This window comes from Peromyscus maniculatus, chromosome 13 (assembly GCF_049852395.1).
Source record: "Peromyscus maniculatus bairdii isolate BWxNUB_F1_BW_parent chromosome 13, HU_Pman_BW_mat_3.1, whole genome shotgun sequence".
Classification (NCBI taxonomy): Eukaryota; Metazoa; Chordata; class Mammalia; order Rodentia; family Cricetidae; genus Peromyscus; species Peromyscus maniculatus.
This window is the reverse complement of record NC_134864.1, coordinates 31,234,354-31,256,387: the sequence shown is the minus strand read 5'-3', so window position 1 is coordinate 31,256,387 and position 22,034 is coordinate 31,234,354. Positions and strand designations below refer to the sequence as shown.

Below are 22,034 nucleotides of genomic sequence, written 5' to 3'. Positions count from 1 at the left end.
ATACTGCCCAGTGTCTCAGTCAACTTCCTGTTGTTTGCAAGATGTAGGACTCTTAACTTCTTCTCCAGGACCATGTCTGCCGCACGCCACCATGCTCTCTCCACCATGATGATAATGGACTGAACTTCTGAACTATAAGCCGCCACCTCAATTAAATGAGTTTGCTGTGGTCATAGTGTCTCTTCACAGCAAGAGAAATCCGAGACAGGGCCTTTATTTGTGGGCCCTCAGAAATCACCTGAGTCATCTACCATTCAGTGATAAGCAACATGCTCAAGGATGTTCTGCTACTTATTAATGAAGCCTGTGCTGAAAGTCAGGTCTACTTGGGTCTGAAGGTCCCTCCTCATTAACTAGCACAAAGAATCAGGCACTCATCCGTGCTACAAATAGGTATCTGAGAAAGAAAACAGCCACTGTATGTCTTTGGAATTCAGCATTACACTGTTACACCTGAAATTTATGGTGGAAACTGCAATGACCTCATCATGTTTTTAAAGTGGCCATAAGATGTCTTAGTAATAGTGTGTGGCTTTTCAAAATTGATGGAGTTGTATTTTCATTTGATATTTAAGCTGATTCTGAGGCTCCTAATGGTTCAGGTGGTTTTCTCAAGCAGTAGGAGCTCAAAGCCTGTATGACATTTGTAAGGACCCCTCAGAAGAAAGGAGGACTTGACCTCACTGCCTCCCATCCTTGCTTGCCTGCATGAGCACAGCTATCTGCTATTTCAAATAGTCAGAAATGAGCTGGGAATATGAGTTTGTGGTAGAGTGCTTACCTAGCATGCAAGGCCCTAGGTTCATGCCCATGATTCATTTTATAATCAATGATCAACAGACTAGTCCTGAATATTCTTACCGATTATCAAAAATACCATGTAATCTACAAAGTATTTCCTTTAGAAATAACTATAATATGAAAGACTCTACTTACCATGTCCACAAGCAGCTTCCATAAAGGCTTGAATGAAAAAGAAAGAGAGAGAGAGAGAGAGAGAGAGAGAGAGAGAGAGAGAGAGAGAGAGAAAAGACATGTAAAACAATCGGTTTTGTCAGATGTGAATGCACCAATGGTACTGCCACCAGACATGTGGTTCATTTCCCGCCCCATCCCCAGTGCTCCCATGAGTCTTGCTCCCCGTAACTGCTTCTTTACCTTTGTTGTCCCTTCCCCCTTTTCTTTGGTCCTGCCCCGACAAATTTCGGACTACAGTCATGTATCCCCTTGAGTTGGGGAGCCACAGGTGTGCCTCTGAAATCATTACCTTCCCTTCCTGCTTTGCCCACAGGTCCCACACAGCATTCAGAACGGCTGCCGTGGCCAGATGCACTACACCTTTCTCTGGACCAATCTGGTTGGGAAACAAAGCACAACAGTGTTGTCTTAGTTCAGAAAAGATATCTGAGCTTTCTCACGGGACTTTTGGGTGGGTGGGGGGATTTAAAGACAAACCAGGTATGGTAGCAAACATCTACACTCACAGAACTCAGAAAGCTAAGGAGAGAGGATCATGAGTTTAAGGCCAGCCTGTTTTACACAGAAAGACCCTGGCTCAAAAACAAACAAATAAAAATTGGTAGCCGTGGAAATTCAGTTTCTGATTCACAGAAAAGTTGCGAAAGTAGAAATAAAAAACCTGAAATCCCTCTCTTCTCTGCCTCTGAAAACATTTAATTTTCCCAACCATCTAAAAGTAAAGTTGCAAATATCATCCTTTTTTTTTGTAATCATAAATACCTCTGTTTGCAGTTCCTAAAAACTAGGACATTCTCCTACATGTGTCCTCATAATACAATGATCATATTCAAGAAATATGTTGATGGAATGTTATCTAAAAGACGGCCCATAATCAAATGCTGTGGGACGGTCTGTATGTCAAATTGCTCTCATTGATCAATAAATAAAACACTGGTTGGCCAGTGGCCAGGCAGGAAGTAGGTGGGACAAGGAGAGAGGAGAATTCTGGGAAGCGGAAGGCTGAGGCAGAGAGACACTGCAAGCCACCGCCATGACCAGCAGCATGTGATGATGCCGGTAAGCCACCAGCCACGTGGCAAGGTATAGATTTATGGAAATGGATTAATTTAAGATAAAAGAACAGTTAGCAAGAAGCCTGCCACGGCCATACAGTTTGTAAGCAATATAAGTCTCTGTGTTTACTTGGTTGGGTCTGAGCGGCTGTGGGACTGGCGGGTGACAGAGATTTTTCCTGACTGTGGGCAAGGCCGGAAAACTCTAGCTACAAATGGCGCCCAACGTGGGGCAAGAGTTTCCACCTAAAACCTGAGAAAAGATTCTAAAACGGAGCTAAAAACAGCTTCCTAATTGTCTCTCTCAAATGAGCAGCAGCTGCCGGTTTGAGTTCCTGGCGGGTTCCTGGCGTGTGCTCTCGATCTGCAGTATGGCGGGAATGAGGCCTCTGCAAGTGGCACATTAAGCTGCATGGTGGATTTAGCCTTTGCTAGTACAAAACAAAAAGAGGTTTCTGGGCTACACGCTGCTTTGATAAGAAGCATAGACCCACTATTTCTGAGAGTTGATGGCTCCCAGAGCTGGCGGAAAACGTACCACCGCCAAGTTGGAAAGCTGAAGTGGGCGGAGCCAGCAGCCACAGCGCCGTTTCAGGCTTAAAAGGCTGCAGTTTAAAGCAATAGGCTTAAGGTAATATAAAAAATAAGCCACACAAAGATGGCTACCACACAGAGAATCTGGATTATGTTCTCTTTGATATTCGTAACTGAAGAGAAACATTTGATTGCAAAAGCTGTTGAGTTATGCCAAAATGTGTGTTTTAAAAGTACCTTAACTTCAAAATTTGGATGTAAGGATATGTTGCTTTGGAAAGGAGGCTCTGCTTTTGTTTCCACAGAAAGCCAGAGGCTATGGATTTGTTCCAGATTAAGATACATCAGGTTTGACCAGCCAAGACCACCTGAAAGGTCTCCGATGACACCATGGCCCAGATGATCCAGCATCCAGAATCGTTTCAAGGCAACTGGCTCAGATGATACGGTCTCACGGACTACTCCATGATCCTAAAATTTTCTTTGTGTCCCCATAAGATACAGCGCCCCCTTCCAGCAGGAAGTAGTAAGAGAAGCTACGCCCAAATTCCCAAATATACCAAGCTGACTTTGGAGATGTGTAAAACTTAAAACCTTCCTTTAAAAAAAAAAGGAAAGGGGAAGTGCTGTGGGACGGTCTGTATGTCAAATTGCTCTCATTGATCAATAAATAAAACACTGGTTGGCCAGTGGCCAGGCAGGAAGTAGGTGGGACAAGGAGAGAGGAGAATTCTGGGAAGCGGAAGGCTGAGGCAGAGAGACACTGCAAGCCACCGCCATGACCAGCAGCATGTGATGATGCCGGTAAGCCACCAGCCACGTGGCAAGGTATAGATTTATGGAAATGGATTAATTTAAGATAAAAGAACAGTTAGCAAGAAGCCTGCCACGGCCATACAGTTTGTAAGCAATATAAGTCTCTGTGTTTACTTGGTTGGGTCTGAGCGGCTGTGGGACTGGCGGGTGACAGAGATTTTTCCTGACTGTGGGCAAGGCCGGAAAACTCTAGCTACAATCAAATCTTACCAATTTCCCAATAATGTGCTTCATTTTGTCCTGACTCATATCTGACTCAGGACCACATGTTGCATTTAGCTGGCATGTGTCTTCAGCCTCTTTTTATGTAAAATTCATTTATACTTCTTTGAATGAGAGTGCCATTTTTAGAGTGTGGGCCTTGACTTGTCTAGTATCCCTCAATATGGGCTGATTAACTTAACATTATATAACTGATGATGACATCTTGCCTTATTATTGGGGTTATTAAATTATACTGCTTTAGTAAGTTAGTATTCATTTATTTTCTTTACTATGGAGTTACTGTTTTCCTTTTCCAAGGAAGTATATTGCTGCCCCAGATTAACTACAACTCAGCTCAATTAACTACAACTATGATGTCACTATTGGCCTCATACTCATTAGGTTGCATTCTATTGATGATGAACTTTCCTTTATTTATTGCCTGAATGGACTCATGGGTTCTTACATTATAATGGTTATAAGCCATTATCATCCTATCTATTCTCATGTTGAAATTATTCAAGATTTGGCTAATGGGAGCTCCTTCAAGGTGTGACTTTTCAAGGCATGTTTAACTTACTTTTCATAAAGTTAAAAATATAAGTCAAGGAAACAGAGAGAGTTTCTTGTGCCTGTCTCTGCATTGAAAGAAAACTGAACAGACTTAGAAAAGAGAAACTTGGTATCAGGAGACAGGAAAAAGTCTAGATTACTGGAGCTACCCTGCTGTGTTAGAGTCCTTTCTTTCTTTTTCTTTTCTTTTCTTTTCTTTTCTTTTCTTTTCTTTTCTTTTCTTTTCTTTTCTTTTCTTTTCTTTTCTTCTTCTTCTTCTTCTTCTTCTTCTTTTTTTTGTTTGTTTGTTTGTTTTTCGAGACAGGGTTTCTCTGTGTAGTTTTGGTGCCTGTCCTGGAACTCACTCTGTAGACCAGGCTGGCCTTAAACTCATAGAGATCTGCCTGGCTCTGCCTCCCAAGTGCTAGGATTAAAGGAATGTGCCACCACAACCTGGCCTAGAGTCCTTTCTTTAGAACTATTTTTTCATGCTTTGACTTTATGGTTCAGATACTCACCTATATATACAAAAGCACAATTCTCCTCTATGTTCGTAGTTTTCCTCTTATATTATCTACCTTACCTACAATGCCATTACTATTCACATCCTCACCCAAAGGTCTGCCCATTTGGACTTTTATCTTCTAGACTTCTTTATTTGTCCTTTTGAAACAGGTTCTTACTCTGTAGCCCAAGTTGGCCTCAAGCCCATGGTGATCACAATCTTAGGGCTGGGATTATAGGCATAAGCCACAATCAAAGGCCTGGCTGGATTCTGTCCGATCCAGACAGTAGGCAGTGTAGTATATAATAGTTGGATTTCTTGAGATCCAAATGCATTCAGATTCAAGTCTTATAGAAAGGAACTATCTCAAAATTCTGATGATCTAAATGGTTCAAGCCTTAATTTAACTGAATGAAACTGTTTATAAAAAAAAAACTTGAAAACCCTTCTCTATTTTTATATTTGTTACAACCAAAGGCATCATAGACTGTAGAAACATTATTTATAAAAAGTTTTTTATAAAACAGCTCCCCGGAGCTGGAGAGATAGCTCAGAGGCTACGGGGACTTGCTGATCTTCCAGAGAACTGGAGTTGGATTCCCAATACCACATCAGGTGACTCACAAACTTGTGTAACCCCAGCTTCAGGGGATCTTAAACCCTCTTCTGGCCTACATGGGTACACACACACACACACACACACACACACACACACACACACAATTTTTTAAAACAAAACAAAATACATTCCTTACCCATCTGAGCTGCCCATCACTTGTGAGCTGTCTGTAGAAGCCTCTGAAGTCACCAACGATGTCCCTGAGATCCTTGTGAAGCACGTGGTGGGCAAGAGCATTCACAGCACAGACAACTATTGAAACAGGATTGCACTCTTGTTCATGTTTTAATATGCAGTCAGGAAATTAAGACATTAAAATACCACCAACAAATGGATATGGGTGTTTTATGAAAACAATTAAAATACAGAAAAACTCATATACTTTAATATTCTTCCAAAATGTGTCTGTGCCTACTGTAACTAAGAACTAGACATAACTACAACAGCTAGGAGTCTACATACTGAGTGTAGCAAATATATTCTGATTGGTTGTCATGTGAAAAGCAAAATCATAGACTTGTAAGTTTAGTTACTATTCCCAAAGTGTTTTCCTATTCACTGGGTAATGTGTTAGGCAAGGAGGTTCAAAGCCAAACCTTGCTAATTCATTGTTCTAAAAGGATAAGAACACTCTGACTTACGGAACTATGAACTTACTTTTGTTTTTATTTAATTTTGTTTTTAATTTGAACTTATTTTTAAATGGTGGCAAATAAAGATACTTGATTCACAACATCATATACTACCGAAGAGGAATTTATTTGAATGTAGCATACTTGCATAAAGAACACTTTTATGTACATGAAAATACCATTATAGCATTAAACTTCTTCCCAGTGACTTATACTACATTTTTAATATGCAGTGAAAGTTAAACATAATTTGGGTTAATATCACCATTAATTATTTATTTTTGGTGCTTTAAAAGGGTTCAGTGTGCCTGGCATGACTTCTCTCACACTGAAGTGCATGCTTCCTTCCACTCATGGAAGACTCGATGGATGTGGACATGAGCCCTCTTAATGCCTCAGAACTACCTTTGTGGTTGTGAATAAAGACTGACAAAGATTATCACTGTAAGGTGGGTAATAATGAGAACGAGCACCAATTATCACTAAGAATGATTTACAGGCAGCAGCAAAAGAAGAATCACACATCATAGAGGCAGAAGCAGTGAACTATGAAGGCAGTCCAATTAAAGAAACACTGAAAACTTTGAAAATGTCTGTACAACTAACAGTTTCCCTTGGGGGATCTTTGAAGTTATACGACCTGTGGTCCTTAAGGTTGAAGGGTGGTTCAGAGCCTGTGCACATTAGTGGACAGCACCTAGTAGCCGTAGAGGAAGATGCAGAGGCAAAAGATGAAGATGAGGAGGATGTAAAACTCTTAAGTATGTCTGAATAGAGACTACTACTGGAAGTGGTAATAAGCAAGGTTCCACAGAAAAAAGAAAAACTTGACAAAGATGATGATGATTTTGATAATGAGGAAACTGAAAAATAGTTCCAGTGAAAAAAATCTGTACAAAATACTCAATCAAAAATGTACAAAAATTGAACCAAAACAGAAAAGACTGAAAACCATTAGCACCAAGATCAAAGGTCAAGAATCCATATATATATATATCAAAAAAACAGGAAAAAACTCCTAAAACACCTAAAGGACCTAGTTCTATAGAAGATATTAAGCCAAAAATGCAAGTATAAATAAAGGTGGTTCTCTTCCAAAAGTGGAAGCCAAGTTCATTATGTGAAGAATTGTTACTGGATGACTGACCAGGAGGTTATTCAAGATCTCTGGTAGTAGAGGACGTCTCTTTAAGAAAATGGTTTAAACAGTTTGAAATATTCATCTTATTTCATTTCTGTAACAGTTGATATATCTGGCTGTCCTTTTTATAATGCAAAGTGAGAACTTTCCCTACTGTGTTTGATAAATGTTGTCCAGGTTCCATTGCCAAGAATGTGTTATCTAAAATGCCTGTTTAGTTTTCAAGGATGGAACTCCACCCTTTACTTGGTTTTAAGTATATATGGAATGTTATGATAGAACATAGTAATAGTGTGGTCACATGTGGAAATGGTAGGGAGACAAATATACATGTGAAATAAACTCAGTGTTTTAATAAAGTTTAAAAAAATGGGGCTTCATTGTGTTATTTGAAGAGGCCCTTGGAGGGAGCCCATGGTAGGACACTTGTCTCATATGTGCAAGTGAAGGTCCTTCCAGACTTTGTTCCTTTTAGGACACATGTGTCCATGTGTCAAAGACCAAAATAAACAAGTCATTAATGTGCCCCCAAAGCAATTAATTTATTACAAAACATTGTGGTAAATTTGTTTGGTGTTGTATTGATTCCATAGTAAACTTTTAGGTCATTTAATAAGGTAGTTATAGGGATACAGTTTTACTGTATGCTAGATAAAGACATTTTTAAAGCAGCCCCGTGTCTGAGTGACACAGCTTTCCAGTGACTAAACATTTGCTGATGGATGCAGCATTTAGGGCTGAACCAACCATTCTGGGTTCTCTAGGGCTTTTGTTAATAGAACACACAATCATTCTAGTTGGGATATTTATGCCACAAAACTGCAAGGCGACGATATCCTCCTCATTCCTTGATGGTTGATGTTCTTGGATTAAAACAAAAATCTAGAGTAAGTTAGTGACTCACAGTGAGGTATATTATTATCTACATCAAACTCTGGCCTCGTGGCTTTGATTGTTGCTATAAATCACTGGGTAAAGCAGCCTATGGTCTCTAACACAATAGCAAATGCATCTAACAAAAGCTATGAATGATCTCAACTTCTATGACTCTAAGAGTGGAACAAGCCACAGTGAAAAATTTATCTATAGTATGTGGATTTTCCTTGCTTGACATGAAGATGCTGCAAAAGGTTAAATAAAAATTTCTGCATTCAGTAGAAATTTGGTTGTTGTGTTTTGGTTCTAGGATGGGGAGATTCATATGGCAAAAATTAGCCTTAAAGGCAGCTTCTTGCTGACTAAACCCAAGTTTTCTCCCACAAGATGAGTTGGTGGAAAAATCCACTCAACAAAAAGAAACTTTTGCTCTATTCTATACATTAGTATACAACCTTCCCTCCTTATATCATGGTCACACATACATACTCACACTCTTCAATAATGAGGTACACGCAATTTTTTTTCTCATTTTGGGTGATGGTGGTGAACTTAAAATAATAACTTGGTAAATGGGTTGACAAAGGTTGCAGGAAGAATCATACTGAGCTAATGAAAAATTTCATTTTTGGTGCAAGTTTAAGTAACATTGAGATGCACTGACTCTCATGAAATACAGAGGAAGATCAAAATTTAAATGGATTCTATCTGGATGTACTCTGGAAAATGTGGAAGCCAATAACATTAGCACAAAAGAAACAGGCATTAAAGTCACAAGGAGATGGGAGTTGATTTACCCCTGCCCCAAGACCTCCATCAGGAATGTGGGTGAGGCAGGTAAAGCCATCTTAATGCAACTGAAGAACAGTATCTCATCTTAGTGCTCAAATTCCCTCCACTATGTTCCAGAAGCAGTGAAATTCAAAGATTTAGCTTTTAATAGAGTGGATTCAGTGGTCTGCCACAGGTTTTATAAGTCCACTGTGTAGATTATGAAATGTGTCAGGGTTGTGCTCTATGGTATGAAGCATGGACAAAGACAGCGACTTCATATGCTCAGCATATAGGCAGGCACAATTAAAGCTGCAGAAAGGCAGAAACAGCCCACAAATGGATCTTAATCGGCAGTCACTACCTTGTGGAAAACTTTTACAGGAGATCCTTAACCTAATGGGGAAAGTGGGATGTAGAGATGAGTTGATGAATCTTTGTCTGGTCCCCTCTTTTACCCAGAAGATAGATTTTATTACTCTTGGGCCTCGCCTCTATTCTGAAACCTTCCCCAAGCCTTTGGGTGAGGGAAAGAACTCTTCTCCATGCTGTTCAGATACATTTTTAAAAAACAGTACTTTTCACGCTGTATAAATATACCTTTTGTGTCTGATTCCTCAGCAAGTTAATGCATTCTTCTGATATGGGACTCTGTGTTGTTTTTTGTTTTGACTCTTTTTGGGAGGTCCACCACCCAGCTCCCAAATAAATCACACACAAAGGCTTATTCTTAATTATAAATGCCTCGCCCTATTTTGGCTTGTTGCTTGCCAGCTTTCCTTAATTTAACCCATCTGTCTTTTTCCTCTGGCCTTTTCTCGTTCTCTTACTTCTGTAAATCTTGCTCTTACTCTGTGGCTGGCCACTGGATCCCCTGCCTTCTCTTGCAACTTCTTCTTCTCCATCTCTTTTCCTCTCCTCCCAGATTTCTCCTTCTATATATTCTCTCTGCCCGCCAGCCCGCCTATCCTTTCTCTTGCCTTCTTATTGGCTATTCAGCTCTTTATTAGACCATCAGGTGTTTTAGACAGGCACAGTAACACAGCTTCACAGAGTTAAACAAATGCAACATAAACAAAAGTAACACACCTTAAAATAATATTCACCAACAACTCTGCTTTCTTTTTTTATTTTATTTTTATTTCACGTACACTCATGTCTTGCCTTCGTGTATGTCTGTGTGAAAGTGTTGGATCTCCTGAAACTGGAGTCACAGGCAGCAATGAGTTGCCATGTGGGTGCTGGAAATTAAACCCTAGTCCTCTGGAAGAGCAGCCAGTGCTCTTAACCACTGAGCCCTCTCTCCATGATTGAGCAGCATGATTACAGAGAAAAAATAGAGTAAAAATGGAATCTATGTGAAAAATGAAGCATTCTGGAAACTCAAGACTTGAGTCCTCAAACTCACCAACTTCAGTGCCCTTCCCCAGAGTGAAAGTAATGCCATAGCCCTTGAGTCCATCTTCTGCATCAGTCTCTATGACAACATAGGCAGCCGAGTAGTCAGGGTCTGTGTGCTGTAGGAAAAGGGGTCCCAAAAATGCAAACATGAGAAACTTCCCCCCCCAAAAAACCCATAAAAATAGAAATGCTTCCAGGTACTGATGATGCACACCTTTAATCCCAGCACTTGGGAGGCAAAGGCAGGTGGATCTCTGTGAGTTCCAGGCCAGACTGGTCTACAGAGTAAATTCCAAGACAGCCAAGGCTATGCAGAACAACCCTGTCTTGAAGAGAGAGACAGAGACAGAGACAGAGACAGAGACAGAGACAAAGAAAGGAAGAAAAAGAATAGAAGTGCTATGAGAGAGATACAGAGCTCCAATCGGATAGAATACTTGATGTACTTCAGACAGCATACAAGAGATCTGAATAAACTGAGAAAAAGTACTCTTGAGGATTCACACTAGTGCAGAAATGCAATGGACCCAGTTTTGGGGGATGAATGGAAGTGGAACCCAAGGCTTGTACATGCTTAGCACATACTTGCCTACTAAGCCTCATACTTAGCCCCACATACATACATTCTTAAACCAGTTTGCAATGATATCAAAATTTGGTTTTGAGTTTATTTTTAAACACAGTTTTGGATCACATCTCTCTAAAAAAGATGTACCTTCATACGCAATTTCAAATAGAATGAATCAAATTTGTTTAGAAAACTCATAAAAAATTGCTCAGCTCTCCATTGTAGCATCTTATGCAGCCTGACAATGCAATAGTTCACATTCAGAAACCATTGGGAGAAAATAAAGAAATAAAACTTTAAGACAAGTTAACTCATTTATTCATGCCACCCTATGTTGCGTTAATTCTACTACTAAAGAATGTTCTATTAACTCACCTTTGACAATTTCCATGTATGTATATAGTATACCCTAGTCACATTCACCCTCCTGCCCCCATCTTCCTGCCATTCCCCATCAACTCCTCACTTCTTCTAACAAGCCTCTTTTATACTATCATTTCTTTTTGTTTTATGAACCATTGAGTTTAGCTAGAGTCAGGCATGAGTGGGCATTGGTGTGGAGCTATGCATATCCACTATCGAGTAAAGCATAGGTAATTTATCAATGGCTATACCACTGAAGAGAATGACTCCCCCTCCAAGCAGCCATCAACTGTGGAAGGACCAGAAAGTCATGAGCACCCCTAATACATGACTGAATACTGAAAGGACCAGTCTTCAAACAGTAATTTTGCTAAATTTTTACTGTTCAGCGACTATGAAACTTAGTGCGGCTTGTTGATATGGAAGAAGCAGATTTCTTTTATTCTTGTCTATCAGTAGAAATTTTTCATAGAGTGGGGAGGGGGATCCAAAACCTAGGACCAGATGAGAAGGTGTTTAAGTGATGACTGTGATCAATTATAGCTAGCACAGTAGTTAAAGGGCAAGGAAGAACTAGAACTTGAGGGAATTTTCTTGAATGGGGCAGAGACCACAAGGATGTGCAAACGGGCAGAGAAAGCAATACAAATCCCAGAGGCTTTTTTTTTTTTTCAACAGAGAAGAAAAAGATCTACAAGAGCATTGTTTTGGAAGTGAGTGAGAGTTCCCTGACATGTTAGATATGGATACTGAAAAAGGCAGGCAGAAGGTCTGAATATGTTAATAAGGAATGTAGGTCACAACAATGATTGAAGAGTTTTGCATAAGGCTAAGACAGTTTATTACTTTCATCATTATTCATGCTATATAACTGTGCTATATAACTATTCATGCTAGATTATTGCCACAAGCACATTCTAAAAACTTTATGTTATTCATTTGATCTTCACAGTGATAGTATAAAGTAGGTGCTATTATTCTTGTTTTAGAGACGAACAATGTGAGTTTTAAAGAGGTTTAGTAACCTGTCCAAGGTCATAGTATGAGTAACTTCTGGAGGCAGACTGTAAGATCTCATATATTCAGTGCAGGGATGGGAGGTAGGGTAAGAGGTGTGTATGATAGATGGAAGGTCTAAGTTGGCATCCAAGTCTGGTGCAAGGTGATGTGATGCTCAGTGCAGCCTATGTATCAGAGGCTGTAGGTTGCTGAGGGGACACAGATGTCTGTTCTTGAGGGAATTACAATCAAGAAGACATAGTTACCCAAACTCTCATAATATCAGGCAGAAGATAGTAAATGCCTGGGAAAGACGCAAACTATGAAAGACAGGCAGAGGGTATTAGCAGATGGATGTACTCAGAGGTGGAACAGGCTGTAAGAGGCTGGACTCTAAAGCAGTTTGTGGAGGACTGAAGTTTTCCAGCACTGAAGAAGGACCTGGGAAGGAAGAGTACTGGAGGGAGATAACTGCTATGGGTTTGAATACAGTTTATCCCCACTAGAACTCATACGGAAGCTGGATCCCTAATGGAAGGTATTTAGAGGTGGTGTTTAGATGTGTTTGGACATTTTATAAATTTTCATTTGTCATTTCTTGAAATTAAAATATAATCACATCATTGTCTCTGTTCCCTTTCCTTCCTCCGGCCCCTTTCATGGACCCCAACCCTATTTGTTTTCTCTCAAATTCACAGTCTCGGGTCTCTTTTTCTGTTTCTCCTAAACATATAAACAAATCTATTCAGTCTATGACCTCCACAAGAAATGTCTCTTTGAAACACATAGAAACTGTTACAGAAAACCATAACTGATTTAAAAAAAAATGCAGAAAACCATCAATAGTGTGGTGCCCAACACAAGTAATCCATCCACAACACAACTCCTCCATTTAAAGCTCAGGGAACATCTCAAAAGGGGATGGAAATAGTGTAAGAGCCAGAGGAAAAGGATGTCTGCTGTAAGAAGAGTACATCTCCTAGAAATGTCAGGGAAGCTACACCCATGAAATCTCAATGCTGGACGGTCTGGACTGTAGAGAACAATTAGTTATTTGTACACTGACGGATTAATGTCTCTCTGAAGAGACTATGTTAGGTCTTTTAAGACTGGATTACGAGCTGGGTATAGTAGTAAATGCCTGAAACCCCAGTATTTGGAAGGTAGAGGCAGGAAGATCAGGAGTTTAAGGTAAGAATCCTCAGACATATGGCAAAGGACTACAAGAGACTCTCTCAAAAACAAAGCAAAATAAGCCTTGATTGGTTTCATGAGAATGGGTTGTCAGAAAACTAGCTGTCTCTTGGCTTCTCTCATTCATATGCTCCTTGCATATCTGTCTGAAGCTTCCTCTTTCTTCATCTCTATCATGATAACAATTCTGTGCCAGGTCCTAACCGGAAGTTGAGCAGAGCTGGACACCTCGTTCTTTGACCTCTAGACCTGTAAATTACGTGAATCTACTTTCTTCATAAATTACACAAGATCTCTGGGATCTTGTTACAGGAACATAAAACAGAGTAAGACTGTAACAGTGGTGGTGGAGGCAATAAAGGGGGTAGTTAATGCAAAGGCTGGCATGTATTCAAGTGTGTACCTGTGGTAATTTGAATAAGAATGACCCCCATAGGCTCACATATTTGATTGGTTACCAGCTGGTAAACTGTTTAGGATTAAGTGTATTATTGGAGGAGGTGTGTCACTGGGTCACTGGAGGTGAGCTTTAAGGTTTCAAAGGCCCATGGCAAGCCGAGTCTCTCGTCTCTCATCTCTCCCCCTCTCTCTTTCTCTCTCTTTCTCTCTCTGCTTGTATTTTTTTGGGTTAGATGTGAGCTCTCAGCTACTATTCTAGTGACATGCCTGCCTGACTCCATGCTCCTTGCCATAATGGTCATGGACTAATCCTCTGAAACTGTAAGCAAGTCTCCAATTAAATGCTTTCTTTATAATAATAAATAATAAATGCTACCTTGATCATGGTGTCTCTTCATAGCAATAGAACAGTAACCAAGACAGTACCCATCCTGGTTTAGAACAACCATTGGGTTCCATAAGTAAATTAAAGACATGAAGCTAAAAGGGAAATTACAAGAATTAACGTCTTCTTAGGTTACAGGATGGCATTGCTTTTTCAAGTAGTAAGAAAAAGAAATCATCCATTAAAGGCTTAGGAGAGGGTCAGAAGGACAAGATGAGCCAAATCTAACTTGAAGCTTGTGAGTCTTTGTGTCTAAGAGCAAAAGCGTAGGGGATCAGAAGGAAGTGTATATATAGGGAGTTGGGATTGGGAGCTAGAAGGTGATGGTTTATCATTTAGATGGTGTTATGCATGAAGGCAAACAGAAAATGAAGCTGAACAGAAAATGTCTACACAGCAACTGGACCTGAGGTGAGAAGGCAGATCCAGAAATGGAATCAGGAAAACTTTGGCATAAAGATATGTTTAGAAGTTGAAAACATGGAGTGGTATCATAGTAGGAGAATGGAGTGAGATGAGAAAGCCTTGAAGAGGAAAGAAGGGGTCAGCACAGGAAGAAGGAAGAGTCAGAGACAGGGATGGGTAGGGAAACAGGCTCAGGAGATGAAACAACAGACAGCCTGAGAAGTGGCCAGGGGTGCAGGGGACTGGAAGCAGAGATAACAAAGGCAATCCCCAAAGCAAGGAAACAATGTATTTCAAATTAGGGAGGAAATAAGTAGATATAAAACAAGTGGACAGGCAAAACACCTAAGACTGACCAGGGGCAGAAACCAAAGGGAGCCAAATATGAATTTGGTCAAGTTCAGACTCTTCCAAACAGTGGATAGCCATTGGAAAAGAAGAGAGTGGAGCTCAGGCTGGGAGGAAGGGACTGGACCTGCCTGGACTGAGTCTACCAGGTTGATCGCAGTCCTCGGGGGAGGATTTGCCCTGGAGGAGGTGGGAATGGGGGATGGGCTGTAAGGGGAGGGGGTGGGAGGGGGGAGAATAGGGGAACCCGTGGCTGATATGTAGAACTGAATGGTATTGTAAAATAAAATAAATAAAATTTTAAAAAAAGAGAGAGAGAGAGAGTTGAAGAGGCTGGAGAGATATCTCAGACGTTAAGAGCACTGGCTGTTCTTGCAGAGGACCTAGATTCAATTCTCAGCACCCACATTGGGCTCACATCAATGTGTAACTCCATTTCTAGGGAATCCAATGTCTTCCTCTGACCTCCATGGACACCAGGCATGCTCGAGGTTCATATACATAGGACAGGCAAAACACTCATATACATAAATAAGTCTAAATTTAAAAAATCATATTTCTAAAAATAAACTAGTGAGAAACTTGAAGGTGGAAAGGCTTAGGGAGGTGAGGGCATAGAAAAAGAGCCTTGGGAGTTTAGTGGGGGAGGAATTCGGTGGGGACTATATTAGTTTTGGAGCAGGACACAGCAGAGAAGAAAGAGCAGAATTAGAAGGTCAGCTTGGAGACAGAGAAAGGACCACGGGTATTTTTGTCTTCCACCTACTGAGTGATGCAGTGGCACATCTCTAACTACTGAGAGTTAAGAAAGAACTAGGGAGCTCACAGTGAGCAACAAACAGTAAAAGTATGGCTAAGAGGTGGTCAAGTAGCAGCTGTACTATGAGCTCACAGCTGCAGAGTAAGTACATGCAGACGTGAACGTTCCATGTTTCTAACAAAGCAAATCATACCAGGAATCTTTGCTTTCGCAGACATGGAGGGCAGTTAAGTCTTTTTCATGAAAGGTTCATTGCTGTTGTGTGCTGGAAAGTAGTCGGAATGCTAAGTCGAGTATTCCAAGACCAACAAAGCCATCACCATCAAGAACTGCAAAGTAGCACATTCTACTAAGTCTGTCCTCCAGGATCAACATACTATATTCACCCTATCTCCCAGAGAGAAATGTTAAGTATTTATGAGCTTCGAATACAGATATCAGAAAATCTGATATCAGAGTTCATAGCCAACTGAAGCCCAGAAGTAAATTCCATTTCTTAACTGTTCCTACACAAGCCATGTTTCTTAATATTTCATACATTCAAAGTCAGGTTTATGTCAGTCCTTTTTGCTTCCGTTCCTGTGGTGTTTTGTGTTCCCCAAAATATTGTGCACCCTAATAAACTTATCTGGGGTCAAAGAACAGAACACCCACTAGATACAGAGGCTAGAAAATGGTAGCACTCACACCTTTAATCCTAGCATTCCAGAGGCAGAAATCCCTCTGGATCTCTGTGAGTTCAAGGCCACATTGGAAACAGCCAGGCATGGTGACACACGCCTTTAATCCCAAGAAGTGAGCCTTTAATCCCAGGGAGTGATGGCAGATAGCAAAAAGGTATATAAGGTGTAAGGACCAGAAACTAGAAGCATTTGGCTGGTTAAGCTTTCAGGCTTTCAAGCAGCAGTTCAGCTGAGATTCATTCTGGACGAGGACACAGAGGCTTCCAGTCTGAGGAAACAGGATCAGCTGAGGAACTGGCAAGGTGAGGTAGCTGTGGCTTGTTCTGCTTCTCTGATCTTCCAGCATTCACCCCAATAACTGGCCTCAGGTTTGATTTTATTAATAAGACCTTCTAAGATTCCTGCTACACGTTTCCTCATCAATAAGTGGTAATTAAAGTAAACTCCTGTTGGGAGCCTTCTCTATATAAAGCCCTTTTCAGGTATCTATCTACATGCACAAAGTAAATACTGTTGGACCTATTTTACGAAGATCTAGGCTTGAAGAGATTATATAATTTATCCTCAGCTGCTAAACCTCACAGAGGCAAAGTCACATTCAATGAGGTGTCTGGATTTTACAAGTTGCTAAAATTATGAATATTTATTTGTAAGTCCACAAAAGACTATGACTAGATTTTTGTATCATTTACTATAATATCATAGATAAGGACACAGGAATTTTTTTAATGCCTCAGAACAGAGAACATTCTTCTGCACTTAATATATTCATTATAGTTTTAAGAAGCCTGTTTTTAATCAAACATTTCAGGTTTTTAGGAAATAAAACATTACACTGTAAATTAAAGTTCCTGGGGATGACTCCCTGACCATATTTTCTCTTCCTTGGGGGCAGGTAACCATATCCCTAACACTGATGCTTCTCCATCTCAGGCATGCTTCCATACATTCACTCTGCATGGATGCAACTCTTGGTATTCTAGAGTGGCATCTCACTGGTGGATTAGAAGGCACTCAGAGCCGTGAAGAACAGTGATGATATTTAGGATAAGCCATCAGCCAGTTGGATAAGACAAGCAGAACAGTCTTTCTAACAGTCTCAGCTAGCAAGAGATGTCCTTCAGGACTGACGTGGGAGCCCAAATTTATGCCCTTCCTTTATTTCCTCTCTTAAGACTGTCACAGGTAGAACTCTTTATGTTAATCTTTTCTAATCACTTTTGGAGGTACAGAGATTTCACAGGAGTGCCCTCTCAAGCGACCTACAGTCACTCTGACTCTTGGTTTCACAGCCCGACTGTGACACTTTCATTCCCCTGATGAGCAAAGGGTGGCAGAGAGGCCGGGGTCTTCTCAAAGTCACTCAATGAGTTGTGACAGAGGGGGAGGATCACCACCCTACATTCCCAGCTCGGGGTTCCTGGTCTCCACCATGGCAGGCCCCATAATGTACCGCGTATGGACACGGCCAATGCTGAGTTCTGCTTCTTCGCTAGTGGGGCCTCAACTTTTGCTCTTGGTTCTCTGCATTCTGCCCTTTCCAGGCAAACCTAAGTTGTAAAACCAAGGCAAAGAAAAGACAAAAAGAGAAGCAAAGAGAAAAGAACCTCGCCCCTTACCTTCCCCAGAGAGTGGCAAGTGCTGGCTACTCCTGCCCCTCAGAAGGCCTCTGCCCTGCCCCACGCCTGCCCGCCTCTATGTCCTAGAAGCCTTTCTTCACCTCGCACTCTTGAACCCTTGTGGTCTGTGTGCTTACCATGGCGTCGGAGCCGTGGCCACCTAGCGACGTAGGAAAGCGCACGTCATGCACCGAGAGCTGGGTGATCCTGCCGCGAGCCATTTCGCATGCCGCCCGCCCCCGGGAGCCCTGGGTGGCGGAGAGGCCGGTTTAGGGAGCAGATCTGCCCAAGCCCCCGGCCAGGCAGGGTGGTTCCTGCAACCCTGCGGGAGGGCGCGGTCGGCGGGCGAGGATTGGTCGGTCCTCTGGGGTCGTGGCTGCACACCTGCCCGGGATTTCTAGCCAGCCCCGCTTGAGGCCAGAGCTTGGGCGAGGCGGAGAACCAGGAGCCAGCTAGGTCCTTCCAGGGAAGACCGCAGTGGGAAGGAAGCCAGGCGTGTCAAGCGTGTGGCCGCTCAGCGTTGTGGATGCCGCCCAGCACAAACTCGTTCACTTAAAAAAGTTTATGTAACTCTGGTTCTCTCGGGCGCAAACTTCGAAAACACCGTCTTGTTGCCAAGTCAAACCTGCCCTCGAGGCCACATGGCTCAGCGGGTACGCCTGCAACCAAGCGTGACCTGAGTTCAATCTCTAAGATCGACATAGTTGAAGGCAAGAACCGACTCCTGCAGGTTGTCCTCTGCCCACCCCCCCCAACACACACACACACACACACACACACACACACACACACACACACACACACACACGACAAATAAACAAAAAGTTTAAAGGCGACCCCAGTCCTTTATCATCTGATAAATGACACACCCCTCTATGATGCAAACTGCTTTAAATCATCTCTTATCTGCCCAACTGTGCAAGATAGGTAGGGAGGAAAGCCTTTTACATTTTATTGTGGGGGTGAAGGGGGACGACAAGAATGTGAATTCAGAGATGTTAAGTGGCTTACCCAAGGCCACACAGCCCATTAAGTGGCAATGTCTTAGCATGAAAAGCAGAGGCTTATTTGTGGACTGTAAGATCCATCTGAGAACAGAGTGCTGAGAAGATGGTGGAGATATAGACCCTCTCTCTACTGCCACGTTCTATATTCCTCGACTCAAAGTTTGCACATACATGTATTTTCATATCCCATCAGAGGCTCACTGATGCTGGGAAGATAGTTCAGTGGTTAAAGCTCTTGCCAAACAAGTGTGAAGTTGTGAGTTACAATCCCAAAAGCCCATGTAAAGTCAGGGGCAGTAGCATGGGTCTATGCCGCTACAGGGAGACTGGAGGCAGATACGGGAATGAAGCTCATGGGCCAAGCACACTGAGCAATGTGTAACCAAGAGACCCTGTGTCAAACAAAGTACAAGGTGAAGAGCAACACCCGAGGCTGTCTTCTGACTTCACATGCCTGCTATGGCGCACACACACACACACACACGAAGATAAAACAGATTCTCTGACATGTGATGTGCCGTACAGTTCGTACCTCTGGGGAAATGCTTTCAATAGTAAATGAAATGTTAGAAATTAATGCTACAGGTATTCTATCCTTCCAGGGTGTTCCTGTAGGGAGGGCATGGATATTTTTAGGAGTGCTCATGTCATTTGTGCTGCTCAAAGATGGGCACGATCCATATTAGATGGATCCTTTTGGCAATGAACAGCCTTGGCAGAAACAGGAAGGAAAAAGAATGAGGTCCCAGGTGGTGGCGGGCACAGCTGGAGGTACCTGCTCTTTTTACAAGGAAGCCTGATCCTCCAGTTGATGGTGGCCCTGTGGGAATTTAAGCACCTGGCTGCCATTTTTCCAGAAAATTACCCAGAAGTCTGAAGTGCAAATGTTAATATAAAACACTGTTTTCTAAACATTACTCTAGCTTAATTTCTTTCTCCTGAAATGGTATGTGCTGGCCAGGAAATGAGTCCATGGACTTAGGGCTTGGTGGCTGGATCTTTGCCTTTCTCTTGGAGTTCATCAGTCCCATTTGCCTCAGGATTTGGAAGTTAATTGCTAAAATCTGATTTTAATTGATGATCCAAGGGAATAACCTCAAGGTTGTCTGAGAATAAATAATTTGGGTAGCACAGTATAAAAGGATGGCTGTATCATTTATAAAACTCCCAGCAAACTCTTGTGAGGTAAGCAGGGATTACCTATTCCATGTTAAAGCTAATAAAGGGAAGATCTAGAAGGATGAGATCAATTAGTAGGGCATTAGAACTAATGCAAAATGTAATTCTAGGGCAACCATTGGAAATGCAAAGACAAGTGTAACTGGAAAGCTACGAAAGAAGTGAAAAACAGTTACATAAAATCCTAAAAAAAAAAAAAAGAAAAGAAAAAAAACCATGGAAGACAAAAATAGGAACCAAGAACAAGGAAAATGGATATAGTCTATATTAATCCTTAGGCATCAATCAAGGGTGGTTGTGAGCACGGTACAGCCAGCCCTAACCTGGTGGCATTGTGTTTTTGCCTGCCCGGAGATGAACTACTCTATCTCAGTCATTAGAGTGCTCAGACCTGAGTGATGATTTACACAGGTCCTGAGATGACTAAAGAAACTTAATGGAACCAGGCGTCGCTTCAGGGCTGTTGACCTTTTGCTCTGGAATGGTTGGGAGATCCTAGTGGCCTGCAGGTGAAGAAAGAATAGGATAAGGGGCTGTGAGGCTTCAACAGCTGCCTTTGCTTTTTCTGGAACACTTGCTTATGGCTATGGGAGTGTGGATGAAATTCTAAACGGTCTTACTAAGTAAGAAACACAGAGCCAACTAGAGGTAAAAACCCAAGAGATCAGAGCACTAGCGAAGAGCTAAGACCACCTTATCTTACCACTTGCTGTGGTCCTTCCCCTCAGAGAGAGACCTTCTTCCTGTGTGTCTTGAGTTTTATTCCTGTTCTGCCTTCTCATTGGCTCTAAGCCCAGCCACATGATTTCCTCATCACTGCCTGTCTATACAGACCTCTTGGTCTCTATGGTTGGTACTGAGATTAAAGACTCAAAGGTCACCACGCTTGGCTATATCCTTGACCACACAGAGACTCTGCCTGCCATGTGATCAGATTAAGGGCGTGGGCTACCACCACCTGACTTCTATTCCTGGCTCGCTAATGACCTCTGATCTCCAGGAAAAGTTTATTAACATACAAATAAAATCACATTTCAGTATAATTAAAATATCACCACATGGGAGAGGGATGAAGTGGTCTTTTTATTACTATAGAGCAGGGAAGTAAGAAACATCTGGGGGAAGTAAAAGAGTCTTCTTGCCCAGTTGTTGATTCCATGGATGGTTGTAATACAAGCTTTCTAGAGTCTACTTTAAAACCCCACCTTAACCCTGCTTCCGCGGGGCATGCTGTTTGGCTCTCAGGCTGCTGTCCTGCTAGAAGTAAGAATAAATTCATCTAAATTTGAATTGAGCCTACGCCTTCGGGTTCTCTCTGTGGATTTGAATGCCACAACACTGTCAGAAGCTATGTTGCATGTCGGGAACCCATGAGTAGGTGTGGACAGACTGAAAGTCAGTGGACGATGCTAGAATCTGAACATGTGTCCCAAATTCCTACACTGAAACTTAGTTGCCAGTGTAATAGTATTGAGGTGGTGATTAAATCATGAGGGTTCTACCCTCATTAACGGAATCAGCGATTCTATAAAAGGACTGGAGCAGTCATCTCCTCCCTTATCCTATGTGAAACTATGGTATTCAAGGAGTGGTCTTGGGAGTAGAGACTAGAGTCCTATCTAGTGCTTGATCTGGGACTAACTTCTAGAACTGTTAGGAAGTAAATTTATGGTCTTTATAAATTACAGTAGCACCCATAGGCTGAGAAAGGCAGACAAAACATACTACATTGATGCTGAGAGAAAGCAGTAAGTTATCTGATAAAATTCAATATTAGTTCACTATTTAAAATACTTAGCAATGAGAATGAACTTCAACCTAATAATGGGTATCTAGAGGAAATGTTAATAGCAATCGACTGACTTCATGGTTAAAATTCATTTTCCTTCTAAAACTGGGGACAAGGACATGGTGTTTGCTTTCCTCGCTCATACTGAACACTAATATGCAAGGTAAGAAATAAGATTGAAAAGGAAGAGGTAGCCCACTTTTTTCTCCTTGAATGTTATGAGTAACAATCTTTGTAGAACACTGTGGAATT

General features: G+C 41.7%; 1 protein-coding gene and 1 pseudogene across 3 annotated transcripts in view; one reads left to right on the top strand and one right to left on the bottom strand.

Annotated features, from left to right (window-relative positions):
• The window catches only part of Enosf1 (enolase superfamily member 1), a 40,313-nt gene extending 21,943 nt beyond the window's left edge, over window positions 1-18,370 (bottom strand). The window contains exons 1-5 of one of the 3 annotated variants that reach the window (XM_076549921.1): window positions 17,945-18,362; window positions 10,092-10,200; window positions 5,400-5,515; window positions 1,268-1,354; window positions 937-963 (exon numbers count right to left, since the gene is read on the bottom strand). In XM_076549921.1, the coding sequence (XP_076406036.1) occupies window positions 937-963; window positions 1,268-1,354; window positions 5,400-5,515; window positions 10,092-10,200; window positions 17,945-18,028 (423 nt within the window). In that variant the 5' untranslated portion in view covers window positions 18,029-18,362. Of the gene's footprint in view, window positions 1-936; window positions 964-1,267; window positions 1,355-5,399; window positions 5,516-10,091; window positions 10,201-17,944 lie in introns of all 3 variants that reach the window. The other 2 variants (XM_006990366.4, XM_076549922.1) reach the window with 2 other exon arrangements.
• On the top strand, window positions 6,249-7,069 carry LOC107402864 (nucleophosmin pseudogene; annotated as a pseudogene).
• Window positions 18,371-22,034: the final 3,664 nt, after the last annotated feature.